This window comes from Hydra viridissima, unplaced genomic scaffold (genome assembly GCF_058129835.1).
Source record: "Hydra viridissima isolate aposymbiotic clone 2 unplaced genomic scaffold, HvirCarnegie_v1 scaffold_1, whole genome shotgun sequence".
NCBI lineage: Eukaryota > Metazoa > Cnidaria > Hydrozoa > Anthoathecata > Hydridae > Hydra > Hydra viridissima.
Window position 1 is genome coordinate 28,937,406 of NW_028324300.1, and position 24,991 is coordinate 28,962,396.

The following is a 24,991-nucleotide window of genomic DNA, read 5'->3' on the forward strand; positions in this document are numbered from 1 at the left end:
TTCCGGTAAGTTTTTATTTGATTCAGTTTTACCTTGCGATGATTTTTATTAACTATCAAAATGGCTACATTCACTCTTCGTCAACTTTTAACACATACATTTCCCCCAAGGCATAAATTCTTAAGAAAAAATTTTAAAGCCTGTGCAAAACTTTTGGAGTCTAAGTTTATTGCACTAAATAATGCTGGTTGTATGGTTAGTTTCAAAATTTTTTGAAGACTAGCTTTTGAGTTGATAAAAAGCTTTAACAAATGTGGAAAAAAAAGCAGTTTGTTCTTCACTAAATACAAAGATTTTCTGGATAAAAAAATAGAATACAAATCATATGTCTGGTAAGTTTTTTATTAATTCTAAAATAAAATGTTATATATATATATATATATATATATATATATATATATATATATATATATATATATATATATATATATATATATATATATATATATAGCTTAGAAACAGATCCTGAGCAACAGATAAGGAAATATGAGGATGGACAACTTATTTTAAAAGAGGGTGAAAAGCTGATTCAGCAGGGTAACCTGCTCATCAAGCAGGGTGAACAAAAAATGAAGGAGGGCCAATTAATACTTGAAGGTCTTAGACTGAAGTTAAACAGGTACGTATGTGTGTATATATATATATATATATATATATATATATATATATATATATATATATATATATATAATGTAAGTGTAGGCATATGAATAAATACATGCTTGCGTCATTTGACAGTAAAGACTAATTTGAAGCCATTAATAAGAACAATTCTTTTTTAACGACATTTTTAACGGTTTTTTCGTTTTTCTTTAATGTTCTCTTTTTGTAACGTTTCTTTCATTATGTATTTTATGTATGAAACTTTAAGTACCAACAAAGTTGTCATCCTTTGCTGTATCTTCTATATATATATATATATATATATATATATATATATATATATATATATATATATATATATATATATATATATATATATATATATATATATATATATATATGTATATATATAAAGTTAAAAGTTGTACACACATTTTATACATGTTTTAGGAGAAATACTGTAACAATGGGAACACCTGAAGCACCAAAACCTAGAAAATCTTTTTTAGAACTTACGAGTAGGATGAAACGTAAAAGAACTGATAATCTTCAGGGAATAGAACTGGAAGAACTTCAACATGCTGTAAAAAGGTTTGCATCTAATCCCTCTACTGCACCCAGGTCTAATTTATATGGTCCAAATTTATCATTGCATACTTTTTGCAATTTGAGACTAACAGACAGAACATGGGCTGAATTTAAAAAAATTGTTACACAAAATCATCATCTTGTTCCTCCAGTTTAACCAAGTTAAAAGAATACAAAAAATTGACATATTCAGAGCAGGTGATATATTTAGAAGCTGAAGTAAAATGTAGTCTATTCAATATGATCAAACATTCAGTTTCTAGAGTGTTTGAGTATCTTTTGGAGGATGATGATAATTTTATTAAATTTTTAGCACAGGAGGAACGTGATAACATATATGTTATTTGCAAAGTGGGTGGTGATGGTCAGTGACCAATCTGAATTTCAGAATGCAGCAACTATGAAGAGAGGTTTGGATGATTCCACTGTGTATAGTATAGTGTTTGTACTGTTGGAGATTCGAAGTGGAAAAAAGATACTATATTTTGTCTTTAGAGAATATTAAGTTTACACTTCATGACAATACTTTTGTTATAAATTCAAGTTTATCAACTATTTATACCACAATGAATGATGGTAAAACACTTAATGCGGTGGTATCAAAAATGCTTAAAAAAATATAGCATCTCAGTGCTGTCATGTATGTCAAGCAAGTCCTAAGGAGTTTAATTTGGAAACCATTTGGAATAAAGATAAAGATGTAGACAAGAATATATTGAAACTTGAAATTTGCAGTCTTCATTTGTGGATATGCAGCATGGAGTGGGTTTTCAATACTGCTTGCAAACTTCCAGCAGTGAAACAAGGAAGAAAAATTCCAGCAAAAAACAGCCGAGAATTTATTGAAAACAAAAAAAAATTCCAGCACTTATTCAAAATACAACTAAAAATAAGGGTATCTTTTGTCAGGAAGGGAAGTGGTACATCCAACACTGGCAATGTTGCACGAAAATTCTTTAATAATCCATCTGTGACTGGAAGAATTCTAAATTTGAATACCACTATGATCAAACTATTTAGGGACCTGCTAATTGATATAAATAGTACAACCGCAAGACCGGATGTGAAAATTTTCAAGCAGAAATCTGAACGTCTGTTTGGTCTCATTTCTAATGATCAGTTTTAAAAAGCCATTCCAATGTCACAATCTGTGCATAGAATGGTAGTTCATGGTGTTTCTTTTATTAAATATTTTAAGTATCCAATAGGTTCTTTGTCTGAGAGTGCCATTGAAGCCAGGAACAAAGCCAACAAAACTGCACGAGTAGGTCATGCACGATTAACTTCTTTTGCTGAAAATACTAGGGATACAGCTAATTATTTATTTATGACATCTGACATGTACCTATACTGTAAGAAGAACAAAATGCAAGAGGTATAAAAGCTATACTGCAAGAAGATTAAGCTGATAACTGTTCTTAAGGTAAATATTGGAGAAAGCTATGTATATCTTTAAATTTAAATATTTAATGTTATCGTTTAATTTTATTAATGATACATTTTAGGTGCTGGTGGTAGCCAATCTGATATTTCTGAGATCTTTTTACATAATCAAAACAGTATGTTTTTTTTATGCTTGCAAAAAAAAAAAAAAAATACTAATTGTTAGAAAAGTTGAAACATAAGAATCCCAAACTTTCATAGTGCAATTCATGAAGGCTTGTTGTAAATATTAAATGTTGCTCCACATAAGGATTGCTGAGATACGTTTAGAGTAAAAATTTTAATTATATTTCAATTGTATCTATTTATTACAATGAATACAGTTTTTTCTTGAATGTATAATTATTAGAATTAGAATTTGATAGATAATTTCTATAATAAATAGTTTATATCTTAAACTATACTATTTATTAACAAAACTTTTTAAAATTTTAATGTGTTGTTAAATAATTTTAGGAAGATAAAGAGTAATGGTTCATATTATAAAAAGAAATCAAGGAAGCATCATTAAACCATGCAGCTGTAGTTGATAAGCAACTTTTAATAAACGGCTATTTTCATAGCCACATATTGTTAAAAACCTAAAAACGGCTATTTTCATAGCCACATATTGTTAAAAACCTATTTTAGCATCAGAACCTCTATTCTGCATTTTTATTTTACTTTTATTTATAATAAAATACTTATGTTATTTCCTTTTTTATTTAACATGAAAATATAAGTTGGAGACTAAAAATGCCTGTAACCCCTAAAAAAGATAAACTAATATATCAGACTTAAATAGAGACTTAAAACTGATATATCAGTTTTAAATATCAAAAACTATCGGTTTTATATCTTTTTAATCAAAAATCGAATTAGTCCGGATAAACCAACTAAAAAACCGGAATAAAACCGGTTTTAAAAAAGACCGGACTTTTTTTATAAATATAAATAAAAACAAACAATTTCTCATAATTGATGCTTTGTTCAAAAAATTACTTCAAAATGTTAAACAGTTCTCTAGTTATAAGGCTATTTCCTTTTTTTCTATCAGCGCGACGCATAGTGTGGCGGTCGTCTGCGGCGTTGTAACAAAAAGACACTTGAAGTTTCGATTGAGGAAAAGAGTAAAGACGACGATAATGAAGGATTGAAGACGACAGTGAAAACGAAGACGACAGTGAAAAAGAAGTTCCTCGACTAAAAAAGCGAAAGACTTAGAAAAAACTTTTATTAAAGATATCATGTAATGATGATTTATATGAATATTGTTATATAAACTATGTTTAACTATTGAATATTGCTAGTTTAAAAAAAAACAACCACGCTTTATTACTCGTACAGGATGAGTAGTAAAGCTTGTTTTTTTTTTTGCCCTTTTAGGGTCAGCCCTCATGGGACCCTGAAGTTTGACGCGGACATTTTCATAAGGGTCCCTAAAGGGGTTGCACATAAGGGACCCTGAAGTTTTTTTAAGGCGGGACATTGTAGTACATTTCTGGAGTGTGTTGTGCAAGTGGTTCATAAAGATGTTGACTGTTTTTTTTATGATTGAAATGACATTGACATAGGAGTCTTCCAAACCGAACTGCGAGGTGAGGATTCTCTTCAAATTGGATGTGAGTGAAACTTAATCTAAAGAAAGAACCTCCTACATCATCTCCCATTTTCACAATGGCTGAATCGTTAAGTTTTTTTGATGCAATCAAGTTATCACTTAGGTTGCTTAGACTGACAATTCACAACTTAGCGTACATGGTTATTGGACAAAGTTAAGCTTGTCACATAAAACTGATCATTCAATCTTTGCCCTACTTACGTCAACCTCTGCTGAAAGTTTGGTTGTGCCAATTGATTTGGATTAACTTGGTTCAAAGTAAATCCTGGTTTTCTCATACAAATGTTAGAGTGTTTAGTATTCTGTTAAGTCTGTATCAAACCATTCAAAAATATTTAAGTAAAAGATTCTTCAGATAGTAACGTTTATTTATTTCAAAATTACTTTGACGCCATTTTTACTCCTCAGCTGGTGATTTTTAGAAAAAAATCAAATACATAAAGTTTCATTATGGCGTTGGCGAATATTTTTTCTTTAACAAACTTTTTTCAAAAATTTTGTTTCAACATCCTATAAAGGAAAAAAAAGCAATACCTACCAGCGTCGGAGATAATAAAAAATGATGAAAAACTTAAAATTTCAAAATATACTATAATTTCAAAATTACTTGCAATTAAGTTCTATTCGCATGTAGTATCAACCCTCAAAAGAATTTTTTTTTAGGATGATTATTTCTAAGATATTTTGAAACTGTGAAAGTTGACCTAACTTAGATTCAGCTACATTTCACCGATAAACATAAAATAATGCTGGCGTGTTAATGATTTGTTCTTGAACGGTTTAAATACGAGCTAGGACTTGCAAACAGTTTAAATACGAACTCTGATCTTTGTACGCGTTTAATTTGTTTATAATTAACAAATTAAACAAATGTTTCCGAGAAAAAATTTTAGTTAATTTATTCAGTTGTGCTAACGCACACTTAATTGTGATAACGGAGCTGACTAAAAATAGTCACCGAACCGAATTTACATTTATAAAACAGCAAAGTATTCTAAAACTTCAAAAAAAAGCTTTGTATACAAAGTAAAGTGATCTAGGTTACTTGCTGTGCTAAAAAGAAAAATCATATGCATTGTTACTAATGGAAATATAATAAAGAAAGCATTAACCCTTTCACTCCCGGGCCATTCTTTGCTACATTCCAAGGTCCGATATTTCTATTTTTCGCTCAAGTTCTTTAAAACTTTGTGATGACTATAATAACACTGTACAACAAGTTTTAACTTTTGTGTAATAAAACAGTTTTTTACGCTGAGTTCAAATACCATATTAAAATTGCTGTGTAAGCTTTAATTTTTATGCAATTTATTGATACATTTTATTTTGTTTATGCATGTATTATACATAGATTACAACAGAGAACGTGAAGCCATTTCACGTTAGACACCCTAGGGCGTTTACAAACTCTCTTGTACACATCTTTTAGACATTCTCTTGCTACTATCCAACTGTAATCTGCCATCATTGAGCAGCTCCATTTACCCTGGTACCGCTTCTCCATCTCAGCCATTGCCTGATGAAAGCGTTTGCCATGTCCGTCGCTCACATCCGCACAGTTGGGCGGGAAGAAGTCCTGATGACTGTGTAGAAAGTGTAGCTTCAATGACATAATGCAGCCCAATGTCTGATATGAGTCCAACAGGCTCTCAACAATTTCCTGGTAATTATGAGCTCTGTGGTTCCCCAAGAAATTCCTAACCACCGATTTAGAATTCTCCAAGGCAGTCTTCTCATCTTCTTTAAGGGTGTTTTCAAACTAAGTGTCTACCATTAGCTTGCGTATTTCTGGACCTACAAATACACCTGCGTTGATTTTCTCCAGGCTTAGCTTAGGGAACTTGGAAATCAAATATTTAAATGCTGCACCATCTCGATTGAGGGCCTTTACAAAAATTTTCATCAGACCGAGTTTTATATGTAGAGGTGGCAGAATAGTTTTACAGTGCTAAAAAAGTGCTACATAAATCACATTTTTGACACAAGGTTCTTCGAAACAGAACTTTGTTTAACTGAGCTGCAATCTTAAAATAAGTGCTACAGCTTTTAAGTTACTAAAATTCTGCCAATGATGTTCTTCATTTTTGATCTTGACAAGGACCAGCGTCATATTGTCATATGTTTCCTTCATGCAGCTGTATTAGCAATGGGAACTGATGGTAGAGTGTTTCCATCAGCCTTGCTCTTAGATAGTCCTTGCCCTTAGGTAGTAAATCTCTTGGGTACAGTAAATGGCATGGCTTGTCTTTTGCCATGTTACCAGTTAGAAAGCCCTGCACTACAAGAAGTAAAACAAATGTGAGGAGCCCAGGGTTATTCTGGATCTCCCAACTAACAACCAAGGTACAAATGGTAAGCATTCTTGATCACTGGTGTGATTGTACGTTTCTGTAAAAGTAATGTCACTTTGCCACAGATATAACAGTAGGAATCCGGATTATTTACACTTTTTTGGCATGTTTTTAAAATTATTGAAATAATATCACTATATTTTATAATAAAATTAGAAACAAACAGATAAAACAGTTAAATTGCATAAAAAAATATGAAACAAAGAACACGATTAAAGAAGAAGTCAACACATTCAACGAAAAACCATGAAATCAATCGACATGACCTCTTGCTATAACTATGAAACTAGATATAAACAAATTTTATATAGAATCAGATTTGTGTTCAGCACCCTTGAATTAGCATATTAACATGTTTTCGGTACAATTTCTCTGTTGACCAGTGTAATAAACAAATCTCTCTCAAACTTGGCTCTTTTTTTTCTTACACATTGATCTTACGAACAGAGATATAAAAATTTGCATATCACGTCAGTAAGACGTTGCATGGCAAAAAAAAAAAAAAAAAAAAAGCCAACTGCACGCTTCAAAATTTCTTTTTGGTTGAAAAATCCAAAATTAAGTGAAAAATATATATATTTCAAAAAATTAAAAGTAATTAAAAAACAGTTAAGCAAACATAAAACAAGTTCATGGCCAAAAAATATTAGGTTTGATGAAAAAACCACAGAAGAAAGATTATTTCTAAAAGTATGAGAATTTCTTAAGATTTTTTGTTTTCAAAATAAAAATTTAACTATACAGTTTGTAAAGTAAAACATAAAAAAATTGTATAATAAAATATTTATTCAATTGATGCAAAAAAAAAAACAATAATGAATAATCAACTCAAGTGTGGGTAAACTTCAAAACAGTCTCTGAGTGCAGCCCTGATTCAAAAGGGTAAAACTTCTGTTCTGGAAATCATCAAGTGTAGCCAAATGAGGACCTACAATAACTAAGGAAGATATTCATTTTCCCTCCATATTTCCCATCCGAATCAAGCTCACTTTCTTCAACTAAATTTGCCAAAGTGTATATTATCACTTCTATCATTCAAAACTGTTTTTAAAATTTCGTTCATATTTAAATAAGATGCAATTTTTAAAGAAGCTACATTTTTTGAATTAAGATTTTAATGAACGGTTTTTAGTCCGTAATTTACTTATTATTCTACTTTCTATATATGCAAAAAGCGCTAGCGTTATTTTTTAAAACCGTGTGTAATATGCGGCTGTTAAACTGATTCACACAGCGGATCACAGGGAAAAGCGTTAGGTTACTTTTGATCCACTGTGTGGGTTAAAGGGAAAGAAAGGGTAAACAATGTACAAATATATTTAGCATAATCCTGTTTATTACAAAGTTAATGTTATTTACAAAAGACAATTAAAACTGCAAATTATGCTCGATTAAACAAAAGCTTTATTTATTACATTATTTTATTGAGTTCTTTATTTATTACATTACTTTATCGAAAACTTTATTTATTACATTACTTTATTGAAGACTTTTTTAGAATACTTTTTTGAAAAGTCATATTGTTACTTTTCTAATTATCGTGTTAAAATTGCAACATTCGAGCTTTTTATTGTAAAGTATAAATGTTGCAAAAATGTATGAAACAAATTAATTAAAAGTCATCTGTAGCCACCCTTGTTGTCAAAGAACAACTACGGTCTAAATATTTGTATTAAGTGTATTTTTTCTTTTTAATCGTTTTCCTGTTCCCACATCATAAACTTGGAAATTTTGCTCCTTTAAGCATTTTTTTGCAATTGTTACAATAACGCATTGATTTGCAAATGTTTCTTGCCACTTAAAATGGTTTCAGAAAAACTTTTGTTCATAAATCAGAGTTCCGTTAATTTAGATTATCTTCGAATTAATAACTAAACTGCAGAGGTGGGCAATTCCGATAAAAGTTCCGATATTTCGACATTCCGCTAGTATCGGACTTAGAAAAAGATATCGGATTATAGGATTTTGACTATCGGACAGGCAATATTAGATATCCGACATTCCGATAACTATCGGACTAAGCAAAAAGTATCGGACAATCGTAATAAAAAAAAACAACTATCGGCCTTCGAATATCGGACCGTCCAAATTTTGTGATTCCGTCTTCCTAATTTTAATGAATGAAATAATTTTTTTTTTTTTTTTTGAATAAGTGCAGATTCAAATTTACAATCATGCATATCTCCTCTATTCCACCAATTACTCCTGTTTTGTTTTTGACTGCTACTCCTACCCTTTCCGACCGGGGTCATGTCATTCTCTATTTCAACTGCTGCAACAGCCTAAAGTATCCATCAGCCCTGTTAGATAGGTGTTTTAACAGCTCCATAAGATGGATTTTGAGTAAGATCTTTATCCTTCTTACCTTTGAGTCCCAAAATACATTGACCTTAGTTGCCTAAGTTACTAGTTGTGCCGCAAAGAGGCTGTATAATATAGATTTAATACAGTAAATTCGAGAAACAAAATACTTCCTCTTAAAAAATCGTTGCAACCGAAACCGTTGTTATTGACCTCCAGTTTCAGCTTTGCAACTGAGCAATATTTTTTAAGTATTAATAAATCATTAATTACTTAAAAAACAATCATTGATGTGTTTTATAGTTTTTAAAAAAATTTCTGTAAACAATTACATCTAGTTGAAATGGATTCTGTAAACAATTACATAATTAGTTGAAATGGATTAATATTTAACACTTACGTCAAGTTGGCTGTCTAGTGGTATAAGCCACAATGATATGTCAAGCCGGCCTAATAGTGAAATGAGCCAGAGGAGTGATGAAGAGGAGATTGCCACATGGTCAGTTTTCCGATGATAGCACTGTAAGGCCTCGAACTACCAGCCAAATTTTTGAATTGTATCTTGATTATTTATTACAAACATTAGGAGAGTTAGCTACATCAGTGAATAGATAACATAAATTCAATATAAAGCAAAGCTGTTAGCAACCAGATAATGATGTAGCTGAGGTTTTAAAAGTAAATTTAGAAGATGTAATAAAATAAGGAGAAAAATGAAGGGCTTGATCATGTGAAATGTAACTTAATCAGTAACTACCATTAGTATTGAAACAAATATAAAACTTTGAACTTGAGCGCAATTGTGCAAAATGAAAGTTCTGAATGCTTTAAGGTACTTGATTACTTAATAAAGGCTTGAATACTAAAAAAGGAAAAGCGGATTTTGTAACTACCTTCAAGAAAAAAGGTAAGACATTATCATCTAGTACCTAGTTTTCAGACACCTAATACCTAGTATCTAGGTTTTTTGAAATGCTAATTCTGAAATGCTTTATTGAAATGCGAGTTAAAAAGAAAACTTTATTAAACAATTTATTTTTTTGCGTTTTTTTCTTTTTAATACTGAAATAGGTCAAACAATAATAACTTCTCTGAGCCTCTTGCTCTTAAATAATACTCACTCTTAATAGTACATGTGGTATTTTTGGGAATTTAGGAAAACTTTGTTCAGCTATTAGTTTGAGCCAGTGTGAGTTACAAGGTCATCTTGAAACGGAGTAAGTAAATTATTAAGGAGCAAAAATCGCCTTTTACTATTGCTGACACCATCTCGTTATTCATGACATTCTTTACTGCACCAGAGGCTAACAAAGTCGGATTAAAGCATTTTAAGTGTAACCTTACTTTGCTCTATTTAAGTCTTAATGAAGAACTCAAAGAAACTCTCCAAAATGATTGTTAATTTCAGATTTGTTTTTTTGAGATTGTTTCTAATAAAAAACCAAACAAAAAAAATGAGTATGAAGAGTTTTAATGCAGATTTGAAAATGGGTTTCAATGGTTTTGATAAAAAATAAAAACCTTTGAACAAAAATTGCTAATTAATTAATAATGAATAAGGTCAAATTAAGACTATTTAGGGCACAACCAAACTAAAGGAGTTAAATAAAAAAACTATGCAAATGGAGATGGTGATAAATTTAAGCCCTCATTTTTAAAATAACATATTTTCAGATAAGATTTTATTACAGATAAAAGATAATTATAATAATGGTTTTGATAACACAGCGTTAGTTAATGTCGTTTTCAACGCAAGCTCAAGCATGATTAGGATTGAAATCACAGATAAAATGTCGCAACGTGGCACTCCCAATAACGACAAGGGTACAATTTTGTAAGATCGACGAGACGACAAGGTTATAACTTGTTTCATCAGTTGAAGTTAACCTAATCTTTTTTTCCTGTTAAGTTGAAATTTTACTGTTGGACGGGTTACTAATTAAATGTTTTTAAACCTTATACCACCGGGAAAAAATGATAAAAATAGGAAAAAAATTTACTTTAACAAAAAAAAAGATGATTTTCAAGCAATATATGGGAGAAAGGCATAGTTTAAACTAGAGATAAAAAAATCGAGGTCGATGTGTTTCGAAGTTGAAGACAAAGCTTCGACGTTGTTAAAAGTTGTGTGTTAACGTGTTTCAAAATTGTTAACACTCTGAACCAGTGAGACCGCTAGGTTTTATGTCTTGTCACTTAATCAAAACCTTTATTATTAGTTTAGTATTAGTTTATATTGATCATTAAAGTTTTCTTTAAACTTATAATCACGTGTTAACTTGTCAAAAATGATAACAAAAAGCCTTGAATAAATTTTTTAAAATATTATTCAAAAATTGGTAAAAAATGTCGTCGTAATTTCGACTTTCGAAACTGTGGATAATAAAAAGCGTAAGTCTTATTTAAGAATAAAAAAAATGGGTGTCTTGTATCAAGTGATACAAATAACTTTTACATATACTTATTTAAGAATCAGATATTGTAAAACCAATTTTCAAAAAAAAATTTAAAACTTGGTAACTTTTTCTAAAGATTACATTTTAAGTTACATTTTTCTCAAAATTATATATTTTTTATAAAATCATGTGTTTTGAAAAAAGACACCTGTGTTATTTTTTTGATTTAATTCACTTTGAGTTAAATGATTAATGCTGTTGCTAGCTCATCGATTGCTGTCTTTGAACGAAATGCCTTTTGCTGCTGCTGCTGGGAGTTTTAAGGACCGAGGTCCGAGTCTTTATACCCTGTAAATTCAACAAAAGAAGATCTGATGAAGCTGTATATATATATCCTGGGTATTCCCTTGAGATTTAAAATTACCCAACTGTAGTTTTCTCTGGTTGAAGAAGAAACCTTTGCTTAATGAAGTCGACCGGTACACCCAGAGGCTCGTGGGGAGAGAACGTATTATAGGTTACTCACATATTTATAAAAAAAAAAAATTTTTTTAAATTATTAACTTTTTCAAAGTGTCAGTATAAAGTAAGCTAATTAATCTCTATAAATTTAAATGCTTTTTTTATCTATACCACTATAAATATCAAATCATTCATTGCAATGAAGCATTTATCATTATATAATTATATATTTAAATATTAGCTTTAAAGGTTGAGTGGAAAATGTTGACCAGGAATTCTACTTCAATGCTCCAAAGTAGTGAAATAGAACAAATCATATCTTCTTCACCAGATAACTCAAAGCTCTGTGGAAAATGTTTCTCAATGTTAGCACCTGCACACACCCACAACTGTTCTTCTTCAGTTGCTGTAACAAACTTGATCTCTCTTGCCAAGAGTTTGGGAAGCATTCAAACTGAACAAGTTGCTTCAGGTTTATTAAAAGATAAGATGAAAGCCAACTGCATTCTAAAAGGAGAAACTTTTTCTTTATCAACTGGTGGAAACCCAATGTTTGAAATCGTTAGATGTCTGCTAACAAGGCAAATAGAAGTTCAGTAAAACAACTATCTTTACAAGGTATAAAAGAACTTCAAGTAATATTGGAACTTTCTATTAACGAAACCAAACAGTTAATAACTTCTCTGCAAAAAGGATCAGGGAAAAAGATTTCTGTAGAACCTAATATTTTTAGCAAATTGAATGATCTTGAGGAATCCACATCACATTTTTATAATGAAGAAAAGGTAATTTATAAGTATTAATCACAAAAATGCACTTTTAAAATGTTTTAAGATTTGTATGGGTATATCAAAAGTAACAAGAAAGAGATCCTCCAACATGAATTTGTGATGGCTACACATACAAATATTGTAGCTATATAATGTATAACCATTATAAGCTATGTAATTTTTTTTTGTAAAATAAAGTGTAGCTAAAATTAAATTGATTAATATATAAATTCGAAAATATTTTTAACTTTATTGTGTAATGCATATTTAATTTTTTTTGTGCTAAAGCTTTAATCCCTAAGTTTTTCCAATCTGGAGATGCTTCAACAAATTGTTGAATTTGAAGGATGTTTTTTAACGTCTAAATGAATAATGAGATTGTAATTTAATTGCGTGGAAGAATCTATGTACAGCGGGTTTGACTGATGTACTTTCGTTGGGAAAATATAAATATAGTATAAGTGGTTTTTTTTTAAGAGCATATTTGAGGTGATTTGTAAAGTATAAATTGAACGCAAAATTTTTGTGGAGTTTTTTAAATGAGTAAAAAGAAAGATTTTAAAATTGCAACTTTGTGCTGCCTGCTAGAAAAATACAAACATTTTTTAAATATTTTTACAGATAAATTTCCTAGATAGTAAGATGGAAAGGTTTCAAAGAATCTTGTGTATTTTCAAGAGACATCATTTTTCATACTGTATTTGATAAATTAACGTGCTCTACACCTTCATTCAGCATTTGTTCAACTTTCTATGGATTTTGGAGGATCCTTTTTGAAAGTTATGAAATGTTATGAAATGTTATAAAATGTTATGAAATTTTTTGAAAGTTATGAAATGTTTGAAAGTTAGAAATGACTTTGATGCAAATGAAAGTAGAAAGTGTGCAATATACATGAATAGTGGTGTTCAGCGTTGTCAAATTTTTGCAATAGTTGAAGATATTCCTGATACAAACCATGACTTAAGAATAATATTAGAAAAACTTTGCAAGATCTCAAGTTTTTTGCAGAGTTTGATTTGAAGTGTACCAATGCTGTGTTAGGTCTGTCAGGCCATGTGTTAGGTCTGTCAAGAAAAAGAGCTTGCCTGTGAGTGAAGGGTTGAGGAATGAAGAATGTGGAAAACTAAGAATTGTTGAGAGTCCTGATTATTGTTATTAAAAATATGTTGTGGAAAATAAGTGTAAAATATTTAACATGCAACATTGTATGAATGTGATATATCCTTGGATTCTCTACCTAAAGGAGAATCAAGATACTCTAATCCACAATTTAGTTTCACCTCCTGAATTGCATCTTTTGATTAGAGTTGTATCTACTTTAGGATGTCTGCTTATGGATACTTTGCATGAATTTGATGACTGACTGAAAACTAAAAATGTTCATCAGAGAGGGTACCAAGGTAGAGGTTGGGATGGAAATAATTCCAACAAGATCTTGAAAAACCTGGATGAACTTGATAAAGTTGTTACATCTCAGGTTTAGACCTATAGTTCAGTGCATGAAAGATTTAAAAAAAGTAAAGGATTCTTGTTTTGGTCGAACTCTTGAGTCAGAGTATAAGTTTGCATTTGCTGAATTAAAAAACTCCTTCCTACCTACGCAAGACCTTACACATGTTCTAGGGAAAAAAGCTTGTCATGTTCAGCCCTTTCTTAAATACCATAACTGTGGCCAATCCAAATTTGCTGAACATTGTGGAGAAGCTATTCATTCTAAGTTTAAACCTACATGGGGTAGATTTAAACGTAAAAAAGAGAATATACGACATGGAGAGTAACTTCTATCCTCTGTAGTTGATTTTAATAGAAAAACAATTTAACATTAACTTTGATATGCAGCCCAAGAAACGAAAAGAAGTCAACAATTCTAAGACAGTGACTATAATCCTGCCTAAACGGCTATTTTCATGGCCACAAAGTTTGTTTAAAAACATTACAAATGGCTTGTTTTGTAATATCTCAAGAGATCTAATTCACAAGAACAACTTTCATTTTAGGAGTTTATGTTTTTATAGTGTGCCACAAGATTAAGCGAAAATATAGGGGAGCGGGAAAAAAAAATCAATTTGCTCCTACTACATGTTTGAAAAGTTTTTTCAAATCCGACTGAAAAGATTTTTAATAGTAACAACTACAATAGAATCTTAAAATAGTTTAGAAATCAACAAATGATTTCAATGGAAGAAATGTTTAATTTGGTAATGCTAAATATACGTGATAAATATATTTAAAAACTTAAAAATTGATTTTTGCAACCTTAGTACGCAAATCAGGTATTAAAAATCTTTTTAATTAACCATATACACTTATAATAAACTAATAATATAGGTTTGGATAGAGTGATACAACATAAAACCTGGCGGTCTCTACGGTTCACAGTGACTACAATAACATTATAGAAATACAGAATATACAAAAGATATGGTAAGACCCTTACATTTATTTATATAGGGTTTTATAACCATTTAATTTTCTTTTTCAAAGTTTAATGGATTTTAAAGTAGATTAAAAATTAATCACAACTTTTTACGTCTTTCATAATCGTTTCGTTTGATTGTTTTATTTATAATTTTTTTTGTTTGATTAACTTATTTTCGTTTGATTAACTTATTTTCGAATTCTAACGGATTTCAACATTGTTTAATATAAGAAACGGAGCCAAACTGACGGCTTTCAAAGTTGAACAAAAAATTTACGAATTTGAAAACCGTAACTCGATTGTTTTATCTTTAGTTTAAAAATTAACGTATGGCTTAGATAATTATTCAAAAACCTGTATCTGTCACAGTTCTTCAAACAAAACAAACCGCAGCACTGTTTGTATTTCTCCGTTATTTGGTAACTGACAAGAACTTGAACAGTTATTGTAACTTTTCTTGTCTCGCTGCATACATTCAACCTATTTTGGTGAAAAAAAAAAAAGAAAAAAGATTTATATGAAAAACTTAAATAAATACTATGAATAATAACTAAAAAACCACAATAAAAAAAGCTGCACAGAAAATCAATTTCCTTCGGCACAACTAAATTTATGTTTGTTAGGGTAATCTAAAAGAGTGTATAAACTTTTAGTGAACGAGGCGATTCAAAGTGATTGCAAGTAATATTGAAGAGAATTGAATGAATTTGTTTTAGCATTTAATAAGAGAGCTTTGGGAGGATAAGATTTTTAATGAAACTTAACTTTTTTTTAAAAATAAATTGCATCAAGCAGTAAGCATAATTATAGTTATAGGCATAATTCAAGTCTTTGCACTAATTTCCCAATGATTGAATGGCTTTTTGAATAACAAGTAGCTCTTCTTTCGCTTAAGCTACGTTCATAAATAACTCTTAAACTTCACGTCTTTTGGCATTTGCAAGAACAATAAACATTTAAAATTTAAACACGCGATCAAACTCTTAGATTAATTTCATTAAATTTTTTTTATTTTACGTTTTGTTTTAAATCATTAAAAAATTATTGAAAAGTCGGTTAATTTAAAACAAATTCTTTTGTTATAAAAATAGCTGAGAAAATTAGAAAATTCCCCATTGTTTCAGTTTTATAACTCTTATAAGCTGTTTTAAGGAGCTCCATCCGTGCATTTTTATGGCAGGAAACATCAGGCTTTTTGATTTTTCCCAAAGTTTGAAACTTTTCAGAAAGACAAACGGGTTTTTTTCTTCACGAGAGTTTTTTTTTTTTAGTTACTTAAGTAAGCTTTAATTAAAAAGTAAAATACGTATATATTTGTAAACGTTCAAAAAAAATTAATTATTTGTTTTACTTTTTAAAAAAATTTACTTTTATAAAATAAATTTTATTTTGTAAAGGAAGGTGAATTTATTTTCAAATGTAAGTTATGTGAAAGTTATCGAAAAGTAAATTAAATTTGCATTGAGTCACATGGAAAAGCAATTTACTTTTACATTTAAAAAAAATTTCATTTTTTAAAAAATTATATTACCGTAATTGTAAAAAAAAAAAAAGCATTTTAAAATGCATAATAAAAAAATTGCATGCGATCAAATATAAATAAAATCTTCTTAATGTTTTGTTGGCGCACATAAAATATTTTTCTTTCGACAACCAGTTTAGTGAACGAAAAATTTCTCCTTCGACAACCTTTTACTTATTCGGCTAACTACCATCGAAATGATCCAAAACTTTTATGAGAAGATTTTTTTAAAGTTTAGATAACCTGTTCTCTATTCAGTGTGAGATCATCATGATTACCTTATTGTGATTGTTTGTGGGTAAATCAATTTTTAATTGCAACAACTTTAGTAAATTTAATTGAAATTACCTTACATAACTGATTTAAGTTACTATTGTCAAATCATTCTTTAAGCAAACTTCAAATGTTGAATTTTTTTCACATGTTCTACTTTTTCTTTAACTACCTTATGTCTCATAAATCCAACTATTCTGAGTGGATTTATGAGACATAAGGTAGTTAAACGATCTTTAAAACACTAAAAATGATCGAGGAAAACAAATTCAATTAAATTACTTTCAGGGTTTTTATATACGACTTGTATCTGAGATTTCTCGTATACAAGGCGAGTACCATATTAGTTTTGTTTAATTTTTTCGACAATGACTGTTAGAAAAGACAAGATAAGAAAATTATCTAAAAGACCTTTATTTGGAATCCAAGACTTTATCAATATACATCGCCGAAAATGTTTGTCTTTATCTGAAACAAATAAACCAACTGCTGAAGCTGGAGGTCTATCTGGTGACAATATTAAATACTCAGGTATGTTGGTAAATTTTACTTAAATATTAAGATGAAATGAAAACAGAAAGGTCAAAGAAAGTAAATGACCCATTCTTCCTGTACAGCCATGTATTTGTATTAACCTTTACTTTGCGTTGATACTTTAAATAGGTTTTTGTAAACTATTGTTTGTGCAGTCGTTAAGAACTCTGATACCGACGATGATTAAGTTATAAAGTCAGTCCGTAAAATAAATGCATTACCTATTAAGACACTATTTTCATTTATTTCTAACACTAATAAGGATGTTTGCTTGATGTGCCCGGAGAATAGAAACCTTGTATATGGACCTGAAGCAAATCTGCAAAAATATATTTTTCATGTTCATAAAAAAACTGAGTACCTTTACAATTCTCAAAAAAAAATACTTGTTCAAAATAAATTAGTTGCGATGCAGAACAAAGATGAAATAGATGAAGTCGTATTAAATTGATTATTATTCAAGATGGCCGTCCTTTTAACGATTTTCATAAACCTTGTATGCAACGTCTTCTAAACATTCTTGCTCCACTTTACAAACCTCCTCATCGAAAGATAATAGCAAAGCGATTGAAAAAGCAATACTATAAATGCAAGAAAGATCTTAGGGATAAACTTAAGTCGTTTACCCATATTACCCAAGCATCCGATTTGTGTAAGAATAGGTTCGGATTCTATTGGCTTTGCATATACAATGCATTATTTAACAAAAAAGTTTAAATACAAATCAAGTATAGTTTGCTTTCGCAGATTTTACGGAAGGCATTTAAGTAATTGACTTACAGCATTCGTGCAAAAAGAAATTACTAAACATGAAATTGATACTAAAGTTATTTCAATAACAACAGACAACGCCTATTAAAAAGACGATGGGATCTTTTGGTTTACGACTTTCATGCGTTTGCCATAACTTAAATTTTGTTTTAAATCATGAAATAAAGTTGTGGGCCAAACCATCGCAGAACTTATTAGATGTGACATCAGATATTGATGATGATCCTATTTATTACAATAAAAAAAATAATGAAAACGATATCGAGTCTCATAAAAATACACCGTCGAATGAATAGCTTGAAATGCAAGATGAAAACAATCAAGTAGAAAATGCGGGTACTTATGACACGGAAAACGTTAGCTCGGATGATAATAAAAGTAGCAAGGAGGAAGAAGCACCAACAGATAAAACTGTTAATCAGTTACTTAACTTTTTGTCTATCACATCTAGGTTAAGAAAAACTTTAGCCCTTGCTAAAAGATCTTTAATTTTACAATCATTTGTTTTTGATGCGATTATAAAACAGGGACTAAAATAAATAACTTATCATTAGATTTACATATTGAAACTCAACATTTTTAATAATTAGTAAGATAATTAAAGCCAAAAATGTTTACAATAAAATCACTATAGATCCTGGCACAATAGATCCTGACACTATCGATGGGTTAACAGAAAAACAGATTAGTAAACTCAAGAAACTAAATCTTTTATTAGAAGATTGAAAGTTCCTAGAAAATTTACTCTTTAATCTTGCGCCATTTTATGAAGCAATTAAAATTCTCTCTACTAGAAGTTTTCCAACACTTTTGTCGGCCAGATTTGTCCAAAATAAATTGGTGAACTTTCTTGAAAATGAATTTTCAGCAAAACGTTTTTTATGACAATCATCTTCTTTGGTCGAGAAAGAAAACATGTTACGAAGCAGTCTTCTCAAGTTTATGAAGGTATACTTTATTGAAAAGATATATCCAAAACAAAGTTACAAGCTTTGCTAGCATGTTTCTTTGATCCCTAATCTAACAACTGTGTTACAGAAAAAGAATATCAGGAATAAGAAAGTAAACTGTTGAAAACATTTCAAATACATTTCTCCGACAATATCCTCGAGAGTTAACGTTTATAAACACTTGTTTGCAAAATGACCAAAACCAGCTGAAAAGTGGTTAGTTACAAAATATTATTTGTTTTTAAATGTGTTTAAACTTATTTAAACAATTTTTTTAAATATCATTATAAAAAAATTTGCATATCAAAAAATATTATTACTCCTTTTTATTTTTAGAAGTGACATTCCAATTTTGGATTCGAACCTCAAAATTCACCTGAACAGTCTGTGAACCACGAAAGTGGTGTTGCTAATCTTTCACCATTGTGTGGTGTCAATCTATGCATGGAGAAAACACAAGCAAAGCGAAATATCAAAGAACAATTAACTATATTAGCTCTAGATCTGCATTGTGTTACTTCATTAGCTTGATGTCGGTCCGACAAATAAAATAAATTAACTTTTTTTTCCATCTCGTCTTAAAGCTTTCAATATATTGAACCAATTTATTGAAACTTTTTTATTTTTTATATATATATACATATATATATATATATATATATATATATATATTCTATATATTCTATGGCTGAAGAAGCCACATCAATTTACAATTACATTTTCGTTTATACAATTTGCCTAAGCGATTTTGCCTTGTTAAGTTTACTTAAATAAAAATTTATTTTTATACTAATATATTTATAAAATACATTCAAAATATAGACAAGAAAAAGACAGACTATTGATTGAAAAATGTGTACATTAGTTTTACATTTTATAATGAAATTGGAAGTTTGAGAATTGCAACTGTAAATTGTTATTTGAGTGTATAAAAAGGTATGTAATTATTTTTAAGCTAAAGAAAACTTTAAAAGAAGTAAAGAATATGGAAAAGGTAGTTAAAACTTATTTTAGAGTACTCGCATCACTTTATTGTCCTTTGATGACAGTTTGTGTTTTAAGCAGTATTGATATAAAAAGTAATAAGAAAATTGAAAGTGAAAAATTTCCTCAGAATAAGTTTTAACACAGTGGCATATACAATTTCATATGCTGATTTGTGATAGTCATTAATCTTTTAAGTGTTTTTTGAAATGTAATTAGTATTAATATAGAATATTTCGATTGCTTTGCAAATACAAAGGGTTTACAGTATATTTACATATTGTACAGATTCTGTGCTTGCAAATTCCATGACAAAGGAAGCCAAAAACGCTGAAATTGATTCAGCAATAAAAACATGGCTGAGTGTTTTATCTGATAAAGGTGGAGGTCGTAAAAGGCGAGAGGAGACCAAGAAAGAGTTGCCATGGAGAAATGCAGATGATTTTATTTTGCAATAATTATAAAGCTTAGACAAAACTCCCATTTTTTATGTTTGAGGTGCAATTTTTGTTTACATACAACAAATGAAGCAAAAAATGCATAATACGAAATATCTAAAAATTGTACAACTTGATAAATATATATATATATATATATATATATGTATATATATATCAGCTTCTGCTATTTTTAGATATGTTGTTTGAATGTTTTTATACTAACTTCTGAATTAAACATAATTATAAGTCTGTATACTTTTAAAACATTTTTGAATTTAGTTCTTTTAACGAAGGAATTAATATCGCAGAATTCCTTTTAAAGTTATTGATCGCTTAATTAATGTAATATAGCTGTTTTATCTAAATTTTACTTATTTTTACTTAAAGTTTATATTGTAGACTTTTTTTGTCATGCCTACAATTTTAAAAAGTAATATATAAATGACAAAAATATAAGTAAATAATAATCCTATAAACATACAATACTTTATACAACAAATAACTTATATTAAATGTATTATATAGTTAGAATTAGTTATTGTATTAATTAATAATATTGTAGTTGTTTTCTTATTTGATTGAGTCTATATCAAATATACCTTTATTGATTTACCTTACTATAGAATATATTTTGTACTTGCTATTTATAGCTTAAACTTATTTTTTTGGGGCATTTCCTGATCGGCTATTCATCAGCTTATTATTCATCATAATAAGGTAAATTGCCAATGTTATTTTTACGTTTTTGTTTACGTCCTGCTGATGAGTAACCCCCCGTCAAAAATATATCAAAATTACATCTATAGCTGATTAAATACAGTCATCGCGCCAATATCGGGCCAATGCAAGTGTGCTATCTGGGTTGATTGTATTGTTAAACGAAATGAAATTTTATTTGGTTTTTAATTTGCTTCAAAATTGTCAAAATTTTAGTTGAAAGTTGTTTTAAAAAACGGATTAGTTTTTTGTTTTTTTTTAAGACTTCATAGAGTTAGATTAAATTGGTCTGTATTTAACGATCATTTTCGAATTTTCGAATTCAGCGTGGTTGTTGCTAGCAGCGTAAATGTGGTTTAGCCTGGACCATTTTTGCAGTTATATCAAAATTTTAATTCTCGCTGTTTGTTAAGTCTTTTTGTATAATGAGGGTTCTTTTGTACATTCAGTTGGAATAGTGAACTAGGTCCAAATTCATTCAAATGCAAGGTGAGCTGTTAGGACCTCATTAATCATCGATTAATTCTAACAGAGGACCAACGCATATAAACTTCCTTTTCAGTATTTAACTGATATATCATTTAAAAGAAGTTTCAATAACTTTTTCTTAGGATTTTAAACGCGATAATAAATTTATTAAATTTCTCTATTGATTGTGTTTCAACTATAAAAAGGTTCTTAAAAAGGTTCTCCCCAGGGAGCTTGCTTCTGTTAAGTTGTAAAACGAAATTGTTTGAGAGTTATAATTGAGCACTAAATAAGTCCATAAACACATTAAATGTGACTTTGTAGACGCTACTGGACTCAGAGCTAACTTAAAAAAGAAAGTGAAGGAAGCTGATATGCCAGTTTTTGTGCATTTTGACGGAAAAATTATCAAGGACTACACAGACTCAACAGATGAAACTAAAGATAGACTCTGTATTCTTATAAAGCATCAGGGAGAGACACATTTCCTTGTTGTTCCAGCTGAAGGAACTGGTTAGGCTCAGTCTTTAAATATAAAGTGGCCTGAAGTTGGAGCATATCAGGTTGACACCCTTTCAAGGTTTGATTACAATGACATTAGTGGAAACCGGCTTGAGAGACAGGCCATACTTGCATCAGATGTTTGCAAAAGTTCGAAGAACAGGAAGATTCTGAGAAATAATAAGGTAAATTTAAAGATTTTGTAAGATTTAAAAAAAATCAATATGCCAACATTTTTTAAAGATTTAAAAACACTTATGTTTTATTTCTTCAGAAATTGGAGAAGATAGGGAACAATTTTGAGTTGGAAAAGTTGCCATAATGTAGATTGGGAATGTTAACCTGCTCTGTACAAATTTCACAAGCCTGGAGCCATATCCCATGATAGGTTCATAGGGAAAACCCTCTATTACCTGAAGTTTCAGCTCCTTCTTTCCAAGATCCAACTAGGTATTAAAATCAGTGATAATCTGATCAAAGAGATCAATAGAATGGCAGACTTTATTGCCATCTTCTATGCTTTGTGGTTCCTTACTTGTGAGTTTCCTGACTCTGCTTCAGTCAAGGTTAAATAGACAAAGTATGATAAAAAGATGATTAATGGTGGGGTATTTCATGGCGCAATATGCAAAATTCATTTTACAAATATAGAATTAGAAATAATGAAAGTGTATTGTACATATGTTTGTACTGTATAAGCTTGATTTGAGGTAAAATAATGCTCTAACTAGTTTAATTTAGGATCAGTTCAGCTACTGGCAAATGTGCTACAATACCCTGATTGAACCAGCTGCTAAGTCAGTATTAAGGGCTGAGATGCCTCCAAATCATATTTACCTGAAGGAGAAGGAGAAACCTCCCTCATTAACCAATTACATCAAAAAGAAGATTTGGAATCTGTTTAACATTCTAGGCCTTATCATGGAGCAGTGAATTTGTATGGAACTACTGCATCAGTTTTGGTATAAGTTTCCCGGATATATCAATTTTCAGGAGTTTGTAAACTCAATTGATGTTATTAATGATTGTTCAGAGCGGGCTTTCAAGCTCATCCAGCAGAATGTGGAGAAGACCAAGTGTGAAGACAAACTTCTTCTCCAAGTCAAGAATGCTTGGAAGAAACCAGTTCCCATAACAAAAGCATCATAAAGAATCCACTAACTCTGTGTCTCTAACTTTAAAACCCTTTACTAATGAAGAAATTGAACTTTCTGTTCTATAGAACTTTTCTTCTCTGTGTATATTAATGATTTTTTTAAAAAGAAAGTAAGGAAATGAAGATCTTATCCATTATGATAATATTTTTCACCCAATATCTCATACGTTTTAATATAAAGCGCATAATACGTTTGGAATACAAATATATAGTATTCAAAACATTTAGTTTGCATTGAATATAAAGATTTATTGATCATAGTTTCTTTGTTTTTATGCAAAGTATCTGTTCTTGTAGATAACATTGAACTACTGATGCTAACAATAAATTCTGCTGAGGCAAATGTCAAAAGTATATTTTAATATGATATTGTTATTGTTTACCTAATCTAGATTAAGCTTGTTTTAAGAATCACATTTAAAAACGTTTTGGAAAAGTAGTGTTTTGCCGAAGCGTTTTTAAATAATGGTGTCCATTTTACGGAATCAATGAGTGATAAGCAAAATAGTAAATAAAGTCAAAGTGAAAGTGGCGTATATTTAGTGAAATAAAAATAATTTTTGCATATTTGTACACCGTCTTGGTAAATCCCTGTGCTAAATAGCTTAAACTGAACGAAAAAAAACGCAAGCAGTTTTTGTTTAAATCATATCGAGTAATCTGGATATAAGAAAGTACTTGAGATGATATAAACCTTATTGAACTTTAAAACTCACCCTGACGACAATAAGTCTTGCGATATTACACTTCGTTTCAAAAGGGAAAGGGAAAACACCCAGAGCAATACAAACATCATTTGTAATGTTTCTCTCAAAGAACTTTCACTTGAAATGTTTGTCGTTAAGTAAAATGATATGACTTTTAAATTAATGTTTGAATTAACTTGAATAGTTAATCCTTGAATTAACTAACATATTTAATAGGAGTATTAGCTAAAACGTCATACTGTTTTTTATCTTATAGATGGAAACCAAAGTGTCCTTCTTTAAGGTACCATACTTAAATTTTTTTGAATCTCAAAAGGATAAAAAGATTTTTTTCAATATTTTGTTAACAGTAAAATAATAAACTAAAAGTACTTTAATTGAATTAAAAAGAAAAATGTTTTTAAATAGTTGCACAAAATATGTAATATAAGTAAATATTATTAACATTATATCATACTAATTATGTAAGAATTGTAAAAAAGTTAATTTATACTTAAGGAAAAAAATTAAACTTTCTTTTTAATTTAAAACAACATTATCATAAAAAAATGTTCCGCTTTCGTTGGGTTTGCTTTCAAACGTTCCTCTGATACGTTTCACATACCATAAAATTCTAATAAAGTATTCATAAACTAATTCTTGAATAAACATGATGAATCTGTATCAGTCTTACTTTCGTGATGAATTTTAATTATCTAGCTACAGTTAGGCAATTTTTTTGTTTCAGCTAGTAAACTTATTGAATATAAACATCAGGAGCTGTTTATTATATTTATTTTTTTAATAGTTTTTTTGTTCAGTTAGCATTTATTTAAAGAATCTATGTCCACTGATTCACTAATCGCCAATAGGTATATTATAAAAAACATTTTAATCAAAATTACATGCAACTTAAGGAAAGACTAAGTTGTAGGAAATGAGGGATTATTTTTCATAATCACTACTTTAAACGTTTTGTAATTATTACATGGTTATAACATTTAAGGTATCAGCCCTTTTTTCTCCCTATACCTTCTTGCCCATCTTTTTTTA

At 29.5% G+C, this 24,991-nt stretch overlaps 1 protein-coding gene and 2 pseudogenes across 3 annotated transcripts in view; 2 read left to right on the top strand and 1 right to left on the bottom strand.

The window, feature by feature from the left end:
• Window positions 1–24,097, bottom strand: part of LOC149894360 (multiple epidermal growth factor-like domains protein 10) — a 39,694-nt gene extending 15,597 nt beyond the window's left edge. For both annotated transcript variants that reach the window (XM_090093498.1, XM_090093492.1), the window contains exons 1-2: window positions 23,969–24,097; window positions 15,291–15,416 (exon numbers count right to left, since the gene is read on the bottom strand). In XM_090093498.1, coding sequence (XP_089949624.1) covers window positions 15,291–15,416; window positions 23,969–24,048 — 206 coding nt within the window. In that variant the 5' untranslated portion in view covers window positions 24,049–24,097. The remainder of the gene's footprint in view (window positions 1–15,290; window positions 15,417–23,968) is intronic.
• Window positions 49–2,969, top strand: LOC145186481 (uncharacterized; annotated as a pseudogene). The gene is made up of 3 exons (XR_016454295.1): window positions 49–332; window positions 452–619; window positions 1,054–2,969. The product of XR_016454295.1 is annotated as an uncharacterized LOC145186481 (transcript).
• On the top strand, window positions 12,006–13,537 carry LOC149894361 (uncharacterized; annotated as a pseudogene).
• Window positions 24,098–24,991: the final 894 nt, after the last annotated feature.